Source organism: Manis javanica, chromosome 8, assembly GCF_040802235.1.
Source record: "Manis javanica isolate MJ-LG chromosome 8, MJ_LKY, whole genome shotgun sequence".
Lineage (NCBI taxonomy): Eukaryota > Metazoa > Chordata > Mammalia > Pholidota > Manidae > Manis > Manis javanica.
In genome coordinates this window covers 87,226,293-87,244,739 of record NC_133163.1, presented here as the reverse complement: position 1 = coordinate 87,244,739, position 18,447 = coordinate 87,226,293, and the positions used below count along the sequence as shown (strand labels likewise).

At 34.9% G+C, this 18,447-nt stretch overlaps 1 protein-coding gene across 10 annotated transcripts in view; it reads right to left on the bottom strand.

The window, feature by feature from the left end:
* Nucleotides 1–18,447, bottom strand: part of CDIN1 (CDAN1 interacting nuclease 1) — a 209,106-nt gene that overhangs the window by 128,957 nt on the left and 61,702 nt on the right. For 6 of the 10 annotated variants that reach the window (XM_036998442.2, XM_073211595.1, XM_036998440.2 and 3 more), the window contains 3 exons: nucleotides 17,879–17,939; nucleotides 14,516–14,588; nucleotides 12,327–12,398 (listed from right to left, as the gene is read on the bottom strand). In XM_036998442.2, the coding sequence (XP_036854337.1) occupies nucleotides 12,327–12,398; nucleotides 14,516–14,567 (124 nt within the window). In that variant the 5' untranslated portion in view covers nucleotides 14,568–14,588; nucleotides 17,879–17,939. Of the gene's footprint in view, nucleotides 1–12,326; nucleotides 12,399–14,515; nucleotides 14,589–17,878; nucleotides 17,940–18,447 lie in introns of those variants that run through there. The other 4 variants (XM_017641605.3, XM_036998441.2, XM_017641606.3 and 1 more) reach the window with 2 other exon arrangements.

Below are 18,447 nucleotides of genomic sequence, written 5' to 3'. Positions count from 1 at the left end.
CGTTATTACTCTTGACACTGATGAGCTCCTGAGCAAATTTGTTTATTAATTAAAAACGTACTTTTTTGCACACAACTCATTGAACTGCAAAGATGCTCATATATCAAACTTCATCTCAGATGGAGATAATGCACGATGGTAAAGCTGATTTTCCATGATGAATCTCAGAGCATATAAATTGGCTAATATCTGAAAACATTTACAGATACTAGAGGAATTGACTACTTGTAGGACATGATGAATGGGCCTTTCAAACACCCGGAGACAGCTCTGCAAATCTCCCTGGCTGCTAAAGCCCTCATTTGATTTTCCAATTTACTCCTCTTAAATTTATCTTCCCACTAAAAATAAAAAGTGCTGATATTTTTCCCCAGTGCCATCCCAGAGAAGATGACTCCAAAGGGTTACTCTGGCAGAACTAATCTGCTTACACCTGCTCTTCCTCACCTGACAGTGCCGAGGCCTTCTAATGCCTTTTCGTCTGATCATTAAACTGAACTGAATATGCCTTCAGCTCCACGTGAAAGAGAGTAATTAGTATACTTGTCAAGCCAGGTACAGCCCTGCTTACCCTGCTTTTTTTCCCTCCAGCAGCTAATGAACTGCTCCCATCTCATTATTCAAAAATAAAAAGGCACTTAGTATACTATGAACTGATTTCCCTTGCTTTTTTTTTTTTAAGAAGTAACAAGATTCGGTGCTGATCAACCCTACCATTAAGTGACAAAGTGATAAATATCCTTCTGGACTGGTGAAAAGTTAGTCACTTGGTAGTCTGAAATGGTACTAAACTAAAATATTTCATAAGGCAACTTGGAGAGCTCCGCCATGCTTAACTGTATCTGAGACCCCCACCAAATTAATCCAATTCATTATTCTCCACCTTTACATATATATATATATAACTGTTCAGCACGTTCATACTGTTCTATTTTCCTCCCAGAGCGCTTATCACCTTAATATTCTATATCATTTGTCTATTTATATGTTTATGGTTAGCCTTCCCTAGTAGGATATAAGTTCCTAGAGGACAGGGGTTTCTATTTTTTTTCTTTTATTCATGTTTCCCAAGAGAGAATGAATGAAAAAGTGAATTCATATTGACACACAGCTCCCCTGAAATTATAATGAAAATGTGGAACCAGTCTGAAGTTACAAAATTTCAAGCTTTCTGTATTCAAAAATAAGAATGGGGGAGAAAGGGAAGATGCACAGAGAAATAGAGCAACAAACAAGAGACAGTATGAAAAAGAATTATTTTACCCACTACTGCTAAATAAAAGCTAAACAAAAGTTTTAAATTTTTAATTAATAAAATTTAACAACATTCCATTTTTTCATGCCAAAAACAAGCTGACATTTTGTATGTTTCAAAATTCTGTGTACAATATTTTATTTCTTGGAAAAAAACATCAAAACCCATAAAATGATGAAGTATTTAAAGCAGGTCACAAGACTATCTCTTAGGAGAAAATAAGGATGATATATCCTTAAATTTCTCCAAGACCCGAAAGTGATTCCATTTTGCTTACATTACTGTACATTACACTATGCTTAATTTTTAGAGGTGTCAAATACATCTGTTATAGGTACAAAAAAAAAGATTCTTTTGGAAGAAACTATTAATATGTTTGCCAAGTAACAATTTTGATCTAAATTGACTATGTGTCTGTGTGAGGATCTTATCTGTACTAGTATAGTGCAAGCCTCTTGAGGCCAGACAACACAACTCAGACAGAAGACTCAGCTCTTCAGAGTGGGGAGCATCTGTTCTGTGTTGTGTGTATGGGGAAGAGAGAAATACAATATGTCAGAATGTGTGGTTAAAAAAAATAAGGGAATTTTAAAACGAGATCTGACCCTTTGTTACCCACTTGTTGACATCATTTCCCCCAGTCCTTTTGCCTTTCGGTTTTCTGCTAAAGATACAGTTTCTAACTTCCAATCAGAAAGCCAGGCAAGGAGCCCCAGACAAAGCACATCATGGTGCCAGTGCTGATTCAAAGCACATGCCACAGATGAGCGGTGTTGTCAGTGGTGCAGCCTACTTCCTTCATCCCGAGACAGAAAGATCTCTGCTGCTGAAAATCTAAACTAAAGCAACTAAATATATAAAATGTCACTTAAGTAAACAAGCCTTACTTTCCTTTACCAAATATTCATCAATAGTCTGAAAACTTAACAGGAGCAGCTACAATGGAAATGAAGAAAACCAAGACTGAAACAAGAAATAATTTTTTAAAAAGTCAAATAAATAGGCACAGGACACTGCCCACCCAATGCCTTGTAAACAAAGGTATCCACTGATTGACCAGCATTTTTGATAACTTATGGAAGAGTTGTGACTGCAGTATAGAAAAGAACCAAAACCAGGTTCAGGTCTTAATGGAATTAACCTTTCTTTTGATTTCTTTACTTCAGAAAGCATTGCCTGTAATAATTAAAACTAGTTGATTTGCAAAAGCAAAATAAAAAAGTGGTTGTTAATAAATATAACAAATTTGTGAAAACATATCAGGCTGAGAAAATTTACTTTTGATACTTATAACAGCATTGATAGACCTCTTTTTATGAGGAGGAGTATGAAACCAAAGAGAATTTATCAGTCATACAGAGAGATTTACATGGGACTGATGTTAAATAATTTCATAACTAAGATGAATGATAGACAAAGACATATGTCTGCTTAGTTTATGGGTAACACTGGAGGGGGAAGAGGATCAAAAGAACAGATTAGAATGTGTGGCACAAATTTAACTCCTAAATCTAAATAGAAGTTGTCTACTGAGACATACACAAGTACATAAATAAGTGATTGAATAAACAGAAGAGACCAAACTTCCTTACAGAAGAATTCTAAGTAATGTACCTGGAAACTCCTCCCTCTGGGAGATGGAGTTTAATATCCCTCTTCAACATAAGCATGTACTAAATGTAGTGCCCGTTCTCCAAAGAATAAAGTATGGAAAGGGAAACACAGAACCTTACAGTGGAGGAATGTGGCAAATACTACCTTACCCAGGAGGTTAAGGTGAGCATAACCAGTGATACCATGTACTCCCTGATAGAATATGATAAGGGAAGTTCACCTCTGTGGTCTTCTTTCCCCCAAATTAAAATCCCAGCATAATCATGAGAAAACATCCAACTAAAACTAAGGGACATTAAAAAGAATAGCTAGTCAATATTCCCCAAACCATCAAGGTCATCAAGCACAAGGAGACCAAGTAACTGTCCCACGGCAGAGGAGACTCGGGAAGCATGGCGACTAAATGCCGTGGGGGACCCTTACTGGACCCTGAACCACTAAAAAGGCCATTGATGAAAAGAGAGGCGAAATCCAAATACAGTCTGGAGTTTGGTGAATAGTAATGTACCAGTGTGGGTTTCTTAGTGTTGACAACTGTACCACAGTAAAGTGAAAGTGAAACACTAGGGGTAACTAAAACTGAGTGACAGGTATAGAGGGAACTGTCTGAACTATCTTTACAACTCCTCTATAAATTTTAAATTATCCCAATAAAATTCTTATTTAAAAATTCAAAGCTTTCAAGTGGACTTGCTCCCCCTAGAAATGACCTCACAAAAAATTTAATCCTTCCATTACCATCAATAAAGCAACTCCTATTGCTTTTGAGAGTGTGTTGGCTAAAAGAATTTACAAGTAATACATAATTATGAATAATTATAGCAGAAAAAATATTGTAAATTTCTATAATACATATATAGGTAGATCAGACGTATGTTGCTGTTTTGTTATTACAAGATACAATAAAGAAAATAAATTAATTTAAATAAATTACTAAAAGAATTCAGGATATTGGGTTCATCCTCTCATTCTATGCAGTTTTGATAAACCATAATTAACCTCTCTCCATACAGAGGATCATAAAAGTATTTTAAGAAGTTTCAGGGTCTCTGTAATGATCAGACAATTCAAATTTCAAAAGTAATTAAAGAAGATGAAGGATAAATTAATACCTTCAGATGTTTCAACTAACTATTGGAAAATTAGTACCTATTGCTATAAAAGTCCCCATCATTTGAGTGCTTACTATGTGCCAAGCACCATGTTTTTACAAAATCGCCTTTAATCTGTGTAACACTAAAAGGTAGATGCTATCTGACTTTAAAGAAACGCAAACCATGGCTGCTTAAGAAGTTACCCAAGGTGACAGCTAATTTAGGATCAAACAGGGATTCCACCAACAGGTGGAAAAATGCACAAATAGTAAAAAATGAGATTTAGGTAGAAAGGAGATAAACTCTGACATTAAGATAGCTAAGCACTTGGGAAATATCTGAACAATGTTGTTAATGCAAATTCATTAAATAATGGAGAGATGGTGCCTCTGAAATCAGAAGACATTGGGCCCCTTTCCTCGACCCTTGCTTTTGCACATTCCTTTGTTCCTTCGGGCACAGAAGGAGAACAAGCTGGGGAGCAGGCAGGCGTAAACGACCTGTGTTCCAGGCCCAGCCCTTGCCCTTTCTGACTGTATGTGACCAGGCTGGTCATTGCATCCTGAGCTTCTATTTATCATGCATAAAACAAGATAACAGAGTTGTTGGACTGCTCAAATAAAAAATAAAACATATCAAAATTTTTCCAACAATAAAATTATATTCAAATGTTTTATGTGTTATCTACAAAATTCTTTAATATCCTCCTAGAGTCCATAAGTAAATGGTGGGTACATTATCAACAAAATATGTAATTCAAGCCAACTAATATTGATGGATTTGAGACCAGGAGACGAACCAAGACAGGGAACACAATCCACCAAGAATCATTCCTATATTAGTTATATAAAATGTCTTCTTGGACTGAGAGACGAAAATGAGAAGTTGGAAGTAAGGTAGCTTAGTGAAGAAGACAAATCATTTACCTACATACACAATTTAGTTTTAGCAAGAATAATTTACTTGTCCCCATTAAAATACAAAGGCTAGTTTGTATACAGTGACATCACAGAACAACTTTGATCCAAAAGGTCAGGCGTGGGACCTGAATGAAGCAGAAGTTAAATGCCAACAACAAAGTAGATCTATTCAAAGTGTTAGCATGTACATCCTAGTAAGGCACAAGAAAATAGCTCATATCGTCTGTTTATTTTTATTTGGTTAGTGAATAAATCCTATCCATATTTTCCAAGAATTTTGCTCATCAGACTTCTCAAATAAAAAGAGTTACTTACAAAATGAAGGAGAAAAACCTTACAATTATCTCATTCTTAAATATATTAGCACCCTTTCAAGAATTAGGAGAAAGTGGAATTCCTAAATTCTCACACTGTGATGTAATATTGGTTTTATTGATTCTTTGCATGATTTGTGGGAGTACCCAATCATTATTTTGACAGTTTTATCATAAGGTAATAGACTTCCTTGTAGATAATTGCAGTTACCACATTCAATTTCTACCTTCAATAGGATTTTTTTTTCTAGATACAGTTTTCCTGTCAGACCTAGATCATATTACTTTCTTTTTATAGCTATACACACAAAGCATTTTAGGTGTTACATCTAATTATGTCAGCACAATAACAATTTAAAAGCTCATCATTAAGAAGTAAAGGTTAAGCACTTATATGTTAAGACTGCTTTTTATAAAGACATATAGTACTTTATGACACAAGTAAATGGATTACACAAGCACTTAAAAGTCTGAGAGTTACAAAAAGTAAGACCTCTTTTTGGATAAATTGGGAAATTTGATGAGCTTGTTATCTAAACAATAACATCTGTGAACTACGGTGTGACTTACAAGCTGTCTAACCCCTAACACCTTTCAGTCACATGAGTTTCACCACACAGAGTTGGGGGACAAAATTATGCTAGGGAGGCAGACTAGCATAATTCTTAAGAGCTCTGGAATCATATCGTCACAACTTAATGCTTAACCTGGGGCAATGCACTTCGGAGCATTGTGTTTTGGCTTCCTCATCTGTAAATAAGGATACTACTACTATTTGTCTCATAAAGTTATTCTAAAGATTAAATGTCCAAGAAGATAAAGCTCTTATAAAGTACCTTGCATACAGTATGTATTATATACCTATCAAATGTTATTATTACTGCTTATTGAATTGTCTTGAGCAGCTAATCACTAAATAAAGACATAAGGAAGGATCAGAACTGACAGGTGATGTAAGCCAGTGGATAAGATGGCAGAAATACAACGGGAGTCCAGAGATGAGCTACTCAGGGAACGTGGTAGTAGCACGAGGTGTTCCAACTTCAGGAGAAAAGCAAATTTAAAGTTGACAAGTTCTTTGTAGAAAGAATGAATCAAGCCGAAAGAAACTCTAAAGATTGAGGCCAAAATTAGTATCCAAGGCTTAAAACTAAGTGGGAGAAAATAGCACAGGACTCAACCCAGATCTATGCAAGTGGTACAACAATTAAGAACACCGTCCTGACAACCTTGCAGTCTCCCATGAGGTGTGTAATGTGTGTAATGTGTGTGGGGGAAGGAGCAATGGTGGCAAAGATGGGGTCAGCTAATGAGGGTAGACGGCAGAAGGGAGCAACTGCAAAGAGGCCAGGCTGAGCGACAATTCAACTGAGCTGTTAACCCCCTCAAAACTACAAGCCACTGTTGATGCTCAATATAGTGCATTTCATTATTTCAGAGAAAAAAAGATCACTACATTTTCCATTCCTTAATTTCCACATTCCACTTCATTATTACAAATTATCAGAAAATGACTTGGTGCTTTGATAGGCTCAGGCAAAAATTCTGTCCCCTCTAGTCAGTTTACCTTATTTAAAGAAAAATGTAAAATAAAAAGCAGCTCTAATTATAAAGGGCAACTACACGTACAATCTGGCATCTAAATTAACTTCTCTCAAGACAAACAAAAAGTGTTTCTAGGAAGTGGTTGTGTGTCTAATGGACAAAAACAAATTAACATGGTTCTGCAATAAATATTCTGGAATGACCAGAAATGTCAATAATCAGTATCTCATATCAAACTATAAACTAAGAAATACTGACCAACAAAGAATTTTTCTTATGTATCAGTCTATGTAAATAAAAGTATTTTTTAACTCCTAATAAGATTCTACTTAATTGTAATTTTTAAAAATAACTACATCACTCATGAAATCATGTACCAGAAAATACAGCATCTATAAACAACATACATATATGAGCCAATTTTTACTTATGGATCCTTCTTGAGACAAAAGTTTCAGTGCGGGATGGTGAGGAATATTTCTGTCAAAATTAAGCAACAACTTGCTATCAGTCCTTGATTACTCCTCTCTCAGGCTGTGATCAATCCTGCAAATCCTTGGGTTCTTCCCCATCTTGCTACTCACCACTGTCCCCCCTGTGCCCCCACCAACTGTTCACTCACCAGTTTGCTTTTAATATTTTAAAATTTTCATCACAAGTCTTTGAGAGAAATATAAGGGGAAGAATGTTAATCAGTAAAAGTTTTCTATAGTTAGCAGGATTTATAAGATCAATAAGAAAAACATTAATAGCCAAAGTAGATTTATTTTTATATCATTAATGTACAATTACTTGAACAACATTATGGTTACTAGACTCCCCCTATTATCAAGTCCCCCCTACATACCCCATTACAGTCACTGTCCATCAGCATAGGAAGATGCTATAGAGGCATTACTTGTCTTCTCTGTAAGGTAGATTATTTTTTAATTTCAAGTAACACCCTCTGCTTATACCTACAATCATGAGTAAGAGAGAGTTCATTAAATGCTACTGTATATATATATATACTACACTATATATAAAGCATAGCTGGAATCTAATTTCTAATTATAAACTTCTTGAATGACAAAAGCTTTCAGTATAATCATTATTATTCATATTCATCATGCAATGAAATGTACTTCTATACTTCATTTTCAAACTAGCAAAAATAAGTCATTTTCCATTGCACCATTTGTCATAAGAAAGTCTATAAATATATACAAAAACTACCTACCCATAGGTTAAAATTTTTATCAATATAAGTTAGGGATCCAAAATAAGCTTAAATTGCTATCTCTGGAATTTCATCTGAATTGTCTACACCAGGAAGGCTCAAAGGATAGACATAAGATACAAAAGATTTCAAGAAATGAAAACATCATAGGGTAAAAGCTTGAAAAGTCTTTGAATTAAGACTTTTAAAAATGTTTGTAAGTTATATAAAAGGGTGAAAGGCACGCATGTGCAATGAATAAGGAAATAATATTTGTCATTAAATAAATGTTCTGTATCAATACACAAGAGGTTTGCAGAGTTGGAAACATTCCCCTTTATACCAGAAAAGGTCTATGCATTCATTTCCTCGCATGAGGTACTTACTCCGGAGTATGCATTAATTCATTATGTTCACTTGACCACCATTTAGGGGATAGAAAAATTTAAGGTACCATGCAAATGGATATTCAATCATTAAAATTTTAAGGATTTAATAATAACCTGAAAAATTAAGAATCAAATGAGGGTTCACATACAGAATGGGGAGGGCCTCCTGGCATCCAAAATATCTTAGAAAGAACATTCCATTTTATAGATGACTCAAATCTACACTATGCTCTTGAGAAGGAGCCCCAGATTTCCAACTTTACAGAAGCATTCTATAAGATGTGCTCTGGAATCTCAATTTAGTAGCCCATATTGAATTCAATTTTTTCCTTCCCCAATTCAAAGTAACTTTTATTTCTATTATTATAAGATACCCCAGTTTGAAATTTCAGATTCATCCTAGGCTCCTTTCACTTCCTGGTCACCAGTATCTTATAAATTGCCATGTATATTAACTTTATTTCTTTGTCTATTTCAATTGCAAACCCTAATTCAGACCTGTCTTGAATTTTGTAAGAATAATGTAATAGTGTATTAATTGTTCTCTATCACTATATCCAGTACGTACTCACTTCAATCCACTGTACATAGTGTTGCCATATCATCTTCAACCTCAGTTCTTAACTGCTGTCACAACACACAGCTCTGTATCATGATACATTATAAAGTGTATTGGAAGTTATTTGTAACTAAGTAAATTTGTAAGTGCTCTTTGGAAACAAATGAAAGTTGATTTAACTTTCTTTAATACTACTACTCTTCTTCAATGGTTTTCCATATGCTCCCTTGAGTAGAAGAGAGGGGCAGAGTTACAGAAAAGTGTCAGAGAATATATAGAGTGCTAGAAAATATATAGAATCCCAGTTACCACTAGGTAAATATTATCCCTCTCATCTGTCTTATTGAAAAGCACTGCCATAAAAAAATTAAAGTTCTGATTGTGTTACTCTGCTATTTAAAACCATCAGTGGCTTTCCATTGCTAATTTAAATAGCCTGGAATTCAGTATTTTCTATCATATGGTCCTACCTGAATATGGCCAACTTTAATTCACACCATGATTGTACATACAAGCTTTTAGTTAGCAACTCTGGACTGTTCTTAAGAAGACCTCCTACTTTTCCATTTTCCTTCCTTGGCCTACACCGATCTCTGTCTTAAATTGTCTTCCCCTGCAGCCATACTCCCCCAGTCCATCAAGCCTCCTTTAACTCTACAAACCAGAATATATCTTTCCACTGACTCCTTCCAGCAATGTTTTCACCACTGAAAGCACATATAGAAAGATAATCATCATGTACATGTTTCATACATCCCACTAAGCTGTGAGTTCTTTGATGGCAAGGCTATGGGTTTTATTCCTCTTTCTAGCTACTATAGTACCTAATGCAATGCTCAGGACATAGTCAAGCACTGACTCAAATAGCTCTTGACAAACTACAGAAGAATAAAGACTGTGAATTCCAAAGGAATCAACACTTCAGTAGTGTCAGTAAGGGGCTAGTCATAGTCTGATCAGATTCAAAAACCTGCTGGATGCTTTCTCACACTTTCTTCTACTACCTAAAATTTTAAAGATGATTCTGTTGTATACTGATGGCCTAGAGCTGAACCAGCTTATTTCAAAACTGGAGTTAAGGTCATTCAAAAAATAAGAACAAAAATTAGTAATCCCGTTGGAGAAAATATAGAGTATCACTTTTGAGGGGGTGCAGAGGCAATCATACACATGTTAAGTAGAAGAGCACATCCCCTTAAGAAAATAGAGTAAATTGGAATTCTATGAAACATTCATCTGCATGGCAAATCTCATTCAACTGTACTATTCATTTTAAAATGATTTTAATATTAACATAGTATCCCAAAAGCTATCCCCAAACTAGCAAGAATATATTGCTATACAGAAGAAAGCAGAGAAAAATCTGTAAAAAATCTGCAGGGAATAAACAAAACCATCAGTTTTTAATGTGGATGGAGATATTTTCCCAGTGGTTCAGAAATTTTAATTTGTTTCATATTCAGATTCAAAACAGTCAGTATGCTTAACTTCTTATTTTATTCTAATGCCAGTCTCCCTATTAATAAGAGTTTTTACAAGTCATAGATGATTGATTTTCATGAAAGAACTGTGACTATTTAGATGATCTTCTCCCATTTAAGGATATTTCCATCTTCGTATCTACTCTAGTTAGGAAAATCTTCATTAATAGAGTTATCTATAATATGATTCTGAGCAGAAAGTCACAGTTCTTAGCATGACATTCACATGTTTATTCATTCACTCACTCACCTATTTAATACCTGAGACTTAACAGGAAGCAGGACATGTACCAAAATTGGGGAGAATAAAGACTCTCCCCAATTTGTTAGTTGTTGAACACTAACAAAAAAAAAGGACAAAATCCCTAGCCTTCTTGCAAAAGTTAAGATGGGAAGGTGAGATTCCAGTGGTAGATTATAAAACCTAGAATTAAAATTCAGGCTTCCTTGCAACTCAGTCTGTAACTGGTCATCAATTTCCAGTGACACTCTCTGTTGGTGCAGTTAGAAAACATGATATAACACAGAGAAAAAATGTATTTTTGATACTTCAAGGATTTATTCAAAATACAAGGACTTTCACTTTTAAAACAACAGACCAAATGTAATCTACCTATTACTCATCACTAATCAAGAAGCTGTTGGTAACATCTATTGACAGGAAGAACGACTGCTGAGTGGGGTAGGGCTATCACTGAGGGGATGGCATGACAGCAAAGAGCTCTTCATCTCCTGCTTTTGTCTAGGTCTGTAATGTGACATGAAAACCTGAAATCCTATTCTGACATCATTTCCCCAACAATTATTCTTACTGGCTCTTTATTCACCATAATACAGAAAGAGGCTTGATGAGAAGCAGGAAACCTTGAATTCGAGCACTGCCATTTATCATTTACCACCATACCCTTTACTACCACTTCTCTGTACAACTTCTTGGTCTCGGGTCCTAACCTGTAAACTGGCCTCCTCTGCCTCACCTATCTCACTGGTTTACTTTGGGGCCATAGACCACCACAGAAATGCTCACTATTCTCCCTCAGAACAACCCACCTTCAGAGTCCATTCGGATCTCACAAGGGGAAAAAAATGGCACAAGTGAAGAAACTTCCCTATCTTGCCCAGTTTGAGAGGAAGAAAAATAAAATGCAATTCAGTTGAAGAGACTTAATTTGTAATCTGGACTCTAGGGTCAGCTTTACATAATGATGAGTACAGGACCATGACCAAGTCACTTATCCTCTCAGAAACACAGTCTCTTTAATACCATCTTTAATACCATTTGATACTGTTACCATCAGTATGTTAGCTTGGTTGTGAGGGTAAGCAACAGTACAATATGGAAATATTCTAAAAGACTGTAAGTCACTATTTAACCAGGCACAATAAATAACAAAGTCAGCACAATGAAACTCTTAATATCAAAGCGCTATTCAGGCTTCTTTTTAACTCCTGAGACACTGGGCAGAGTATACATATCCTACGCTAAAAAGTATTCCGCAAACAACCCAACAGTACCCTTAAAAGTGAATCTTATTAAAGTACATGTTACTAAAATCACATGGCTTGTGTGTTCCATGCTATTAGCTATACCTTCTTACAGAAAAACAATTTAAAACTGAGCACTGACCTAGCCAAAGTAATAGTTCATACATAGTACCCTCCACTCCCAAAGGAATAGGATTTTTTCCCTCGATTTCTAATTTTAAAAGCAAAAAATTAAAAATACAAACCAAGGCTGACTGAGACTTGCAGCTCATTAAAGCTGAGGTGATTTCCCCTACATAGAATTCTATTGATCTCCATAGTCCACACCAGACAAAAAGTGTGGTCAGGGAGGAGGATGATGGATGCCTCTGCCAATAGCACTGAACAAACCTGTTAGCTAATTGCTACCAAAGACAATTATCCCCACATTGTTTCATAATGGAAACACATTACAAAACTCTAATATACACACAGGGAAATTTGATGATTTGACTGCGGAGCCATGTGCACTGCATTTCATTGCCAAAGGCCAGCCAGGTCGCTGCTGTGAAGGGGAAGAAAGTGTCAGAATATAAGCCACAATATCTTAAAGCTCTCGACTTTAAAGAAAAAAAAAAAGAAGAAAGAAAGGAGGGGGGATGAAAAAGACAAAGGCAAGAAAGGAATACAACCCAGCACCAGTAAACTGAATGAAATCTACAGTCTGGCAATAATTTGAACATTTTGTTTCTTTTTTAAATGATGAGCTCCAACAATGGTTTGTCATATAAATCATAAGAAGATTTTAAAGATCAGTTTCTATCCAGAAGTGTATTTCAATAGCTTTTACGATTGGCAGTCTGTCTACTGGCAAGTACGGAGTTAAAAAGGTGGCTTCACAATAGCCTAGTAGGATGATTAAAATTAAGATCAAATATCTGTCATGATTTTACTTATGGGAAAAAAACCCTGAGTCTGTAACAACTCACAGTAAAACAGCCATTAACCCAACCAATTATAAAAGAAAAAGCCTCAAAATACAGTTATTTGATTATACATAATCATAGTGTAATTCAAGCATACAATATTTACATTTGCCGCCTTTCCAAGAAGCCACGTTCTTAAAATACCCTTTCCTTGATATGTTTCTAAATATGCTCATGTCCTTCTCCGGTGTATTCATGCAAGACATTTAATTCTAGCACTGGAATTATAGGAATTCTGATATACAGTATACATCAAAATTATATTGAGTACTATTTAACTCTACTGTATAAAATGGTACAAAATAAAAAGAAAAATGTACCGAAAATGTGCCAGTGTTATAAAGATAAATTAACAGCTACAAAATTTATGATCAAACCTATTAACTTCATAACTCACAAGTCAATGAATTCCATTTTACTGTGTTTGGTACTCTCTTCATAGGCCAGTCGACCTGCTTCAGACTATGCTGACTACTATTTTGACAAGACCTGGATAGCAGTAGGTCCAAAGCAATCAGAAGGTTGACTTTGACAAATGGCGGTGCTGCGGTGAAGTTGAAAATAACACACATCCACTTTAATCTCTTTCTTGATTAAATCGAAACCATACCATTCTGACATCATGTGATTTGCTCATGAAGCATCACCGCAGGTTACTTTCGAGGCTACATCTATTGAAATGATATTGAATTTTTAGGGGAAGTACTTAATTCATTCAAATGAAACCTTCACAAGGTAACTGGGCCACCAGTCACTGAGAGCTGCAGATTCAAAGAAAATCAAAGGAGAAATCCCTGACAAAAAAATTAAGAAATAAAAACCTGACATGTACTGCTGAATGATATTTCAGTAGGTATTATCTTCTACTCTGAAAGGGGGAAGGGTATATGCATAAAGCATATTCCAAAGCTTTTTACCTATTCCACCACAGCTAAGGTAAACATTACACTAGGTAATAAAAATGCAGAAGATGAAATTGTCTTTTTTACATGAGACTAGGCAAATATTTATGGGGCAGTTGACAAACTCCTGCCTAGTAAAAGAGCCAGCAGTGAGAGCAATTATCCTGATATTCATGACTCACTTTGAATATCACATTGAATATTACTCATAAATCTTTTACGAGCACATCCCCAGAGCTCACTTAACAGCCGGTTTTAATCATGCAGTTGACACAGAGAAAATAACAAAATGTATTTTTTCAGTGGCAAATTAATTTAGGCTTGAACCTCCTCCTGTAGCTCTATTCTTTCCTTTTTTTTATTTTTTATTTTCTTGTTCGAAGACCAGTGAAATTCACTTTTGCATTTGGAAGTAGTATTTCTCCAGTCGTGCTGAATTAAAATAAAAAGGATGAATGTTTCTTTTAGAGCCAGTTCCTGACAGTGGTTTTTTAAATGATGTATCTTGTTCTACATATGAAAGATGAATCAATTTTTGAGTTTGATACACATTGTCTATTTTGCTGAATGGAGAGGAGAATGTAGAATTGAGACAAAGAAGAAGGTATTATTCTGAAGAGCATTTAAGTTGTGGGTGGTCCTTTATATTGCATTTAATTGTCATTAACTGTTGGTGATAGTTGTTTTGGAATCTGGCTCTCATTAACTGACTTGAAATGCTGTGTAAATTATTTTTAAATTGGGGGAAGGGAGTCAAAGAGTACCATTCTAAAAAAGGAAAAAAGTTAACTCACGTGGAGTTTCCTCATGCTCTTGTAGAAACCTCTCCAGTACAATCCGAGCCATTAATGAGGGTGCATAGTCCACCTTTACAAAACAGACATAGAAAATTAAAACTGTCAAGTTGTGCAAGCAGTTGATATTTTGTCAACAGTGAAGATGAAGTTCAACTTTAATCAACCACAGTGAGCATCATTCATTAAAATCTTTCCCACTCTTGGTGGCATCCATCATAGCAAAATTATAACAAGTATGATCTGTACTGTTGAAAAGAATAAATGGGTCACATTTATTGAATATAATGATGGAACAAAGAAAGATGGAACAATTTGGCAACAGTATTCATCTAAAACAGTAAAATGGGCTTTTCTCTCACCTCCCTTCAATTTTTGTCATAGGTAGGCCACTATTATTTTTTACTCTAGCCACCCTTCTTTCTTTCCCCCTATCTATATTTACATGGTCTTGAATACAATTCCAAATGAAAATCCCTTTTGTTAGTAACTGTTCTCAGAAACTGTATTAAATGTCCTTAGCCATTAAAAATCTGAATTTTACTGATTTTAGTTTATTTTAAGATAAAACTGAAATTTTGGTACAAGTTCCTTACATAGAAAATACCTTGTTTAATAGAGAAAAAATAGCTTTACTAGAGATTTTAATAATAAAAAACAATACCTGCACTATAAAATCACTTTAAGTGATCATATAGCCTCATCTGAAATGTTACTTATCAATTTAGTTAATACAGAACCCAGGGAAGTAACTTTTTTATAAAGGATGAAGGAATACTCAATCCAACAATCATTTTAATTAATTAAAAATGCATCTACTCTTTTTCAAACATATCTTCCTTTCAGTTCTCAGCTCTTTTATTAATCATTGATTAATTTCATGAGAAAAGAGGTATATGTTTTTCAAGAGCCATAATGCTCCCCTAAAACAAGTCTTTTTATGTCAGGTGTAAGATGGCAAATATTCCTCATATATTATCACCATGAATTTTTCTTAACAGGTTTTCAAGTTCCGTATTCATACCAAAATTTTACCTTGATTTAGTAACTAGACAAAAAGGCTGGCTTCATTTGTATGAACAGTTTTTTCAAATATGTATATACTTGGATGCCCTTAAATTCCCCAAGTAGAAAGAAATGCTTTCCACAAAGCTGCTTATTCCTAGTAACCCACATCAGAGCTGACACATGAAAAATGGTGAAATTACTGAAGGTAGTCCAGCCTGAATAAGGACTACCTTATTAGTTCAGGTACTTGCATCTCCCTAATTTTCATATTAATCATGTGTCTATCTTTCTCTGAAATAGGGCCATCATGCTTCATGTCAGAATTTAGCATGTAAGTAAAATTCATAGTGCTTCAAATCTCACTTGAAAATATTTGTGTGGAGAGAAGAGAATGACTGATCTTACTATGACTAACAAAGTAAGATTTCCTAAAAGGTTCATTTTTGGCTTTGAAATAGGGAAATTGGTATTAAGATATTCATAAAAATCAATGATAGCCTCTACTCCCAAATTAACAATACAGTGTTCTTATTTAAGAGAGCTGCTGCACTCTGAAATGTACCAGTGCTATATATTTCTCATCAATTTTTACAGTTTCCACTGATTAAATATACACTGACTCATAAAGCATTACCATCACATCAATTGTCACCAGATGCAAGCATATGTCATTTAAGTACTAACTCTCATATAAAAACGGCAGCTTGGTTGTTTAGAAGCCATAACCTAGTACTAGTCAATCCCAAATTTCCCTAATGCATTAGCAATCTCTCAGAAAGTGTTATTACCTCTGTACTAGTCTGCAGCCAAAGGAGGAAAAATCTTCATTTCTTTTCTTTGGTTAAATATTATTATATATCTGTAGTAAATTACAGGTTATTGATTGATGGGAAATTGTGTTAGTAGGTTAAAACTTCCCATATTACTAGGAGATGGAAGTTGAAGTCAGCTAAATAAACTAAGCTCAACACAAATATCCATTAAAAATTCAAATGAATATAAATCGTCACTATATAAAACTTATATCATCAATATCAGCATCTTTATAAAAATGAGTACAGATTTGCATCACATTATTTCTAGGTGCTGTATCTACAATGCTGTTAGCTCACTCTGCTTTTTCATAAAGGACAATCACTAAAATCCTAGTTATAGCTCAGAGACCTTATAGCTGCCAATAGAGTTGACTCATAACAAACAAGCATGTAGACATTTAAAAACCATCTTGCTCTAGAGAGAGAAAACAAAAAGAATAAAATATATGTTCTGCTAGGAGAGAAATGCATTCACTGTGTTAACTATCCTATCAGATTGTGTAGACATTGCCTAGACCATTAAAACCTTCTAGTAACTGATAGGTAATTGCTCATTTGCTGACGGTAGTGGTGTAGAGCAGACAGAAGCTGTGAGAGAAGCAGTCCTTCCTTGCTAACATAACATGTAGAACTTGCTTCTACTGCAACATTTAACGCTCACAGTACTGAGTCACCTTTAATGCAAACACACAGTTTCTGCCTTGCTTCTATGTTTTCCATTATAATGCAACATAAGAACAGTGTACATTTCATTCCAACTCTATGAGGTTTGCATAAGCACTCCAAGTCAGACTAAATATTGTATTGCTCTTATTACAGTGGATAAATATTTTAAAGTTTAGGAATTAAATATTTTATTTTTTCAGTGTGCTCTCTGCAACCATTATGAACTTTTTACAGCTTCCCAATTCATAACTCTTTGGGGTTTCCTTTTTTTAAACTGTAAGACTACTACTTGTTTCTCCAAACAGAAGCACATCAGAGTTAACAAATAAGTTCAATAAATCACTTTATATTTGGTGTTAATAAGAATAGTATATTTCTTCATATAAAGAAAAAGACTTTTCTACAAGGAATGTATCTTTTATTATAATAAATGTTTGCTAACAAAAAAAAATTGAGTCAAGTCAATGTTACATCTTTAAGTATACAATTTCTCTCTTTATTTTTGCAATGGTTAGCACGGATTTTCTTGGCATACATCTCTTCACTTGACACATATTTCTCATGATAAATTAAGACAACACATCCAAAGAAGAGCATGTCCTGAGCTGTCTGGTTGAAATTTCCCACAAAATAAGAAACTAAGAAGTTGTTTATACATTTACCTTAAAAGAAGCAGACTAATTATATTAACTGATTTATTAATATATGAAGTTCTTTGTCCAATTATTAAAAGTACAAAGAGACCAGGGAGCAATTTAAATGTCTAATGTACCCCCAATTTTTTTTAAGATTAATTATAATTCCAAGCAAAGCTACGCTAGATAGGCCCCTTAGGTTTTATGAGGTCTAAATAAAATAATAACAATAACATTACCTCATTGGCCAGCTCCAGGAGCACTGGGGCAGCGCCATTTTTCCCGACTCTGTTCAGGTACCTAGACAAGATAGAGCCAAGTGGTAATACAGTGACAAGAAAAGGCCAGCACAGACTTGCCAGCATCCCCTGTGTGTACATGTTTCTCCTGGGCAAATGCCATGCTCAACTCTAGTTATAGTATGCTATTGTCCTAGGAAGGCACTGAAGGGAAAAAAGGACAACACAAATAGCTTACCTCAAACCACAGACAACTAACTAACCTCAGCTGGGCACAGAGGGTATGAGCATACTGTCTCCATTGTTTTCACCATTTGCAGACATTGAACACGGAGGTGATTTCAAGAAGAACTATCCCTTTCACCCTGACTTTACCTATAACCACAACCATCTCGTGGAAAGAAATAAGTTTACTCTTATGGTTTGAAAAAAGTAGCCATGCACCCATACCACATTTTTATTTACTTCTGTTTCATAGGATTGACTGACACGTTATTAAGAAAAAAACTGGAACAGACTTATCATCAGTGGGTCAGGATAACTTTAATAGGCAATACAAGCCATTATCT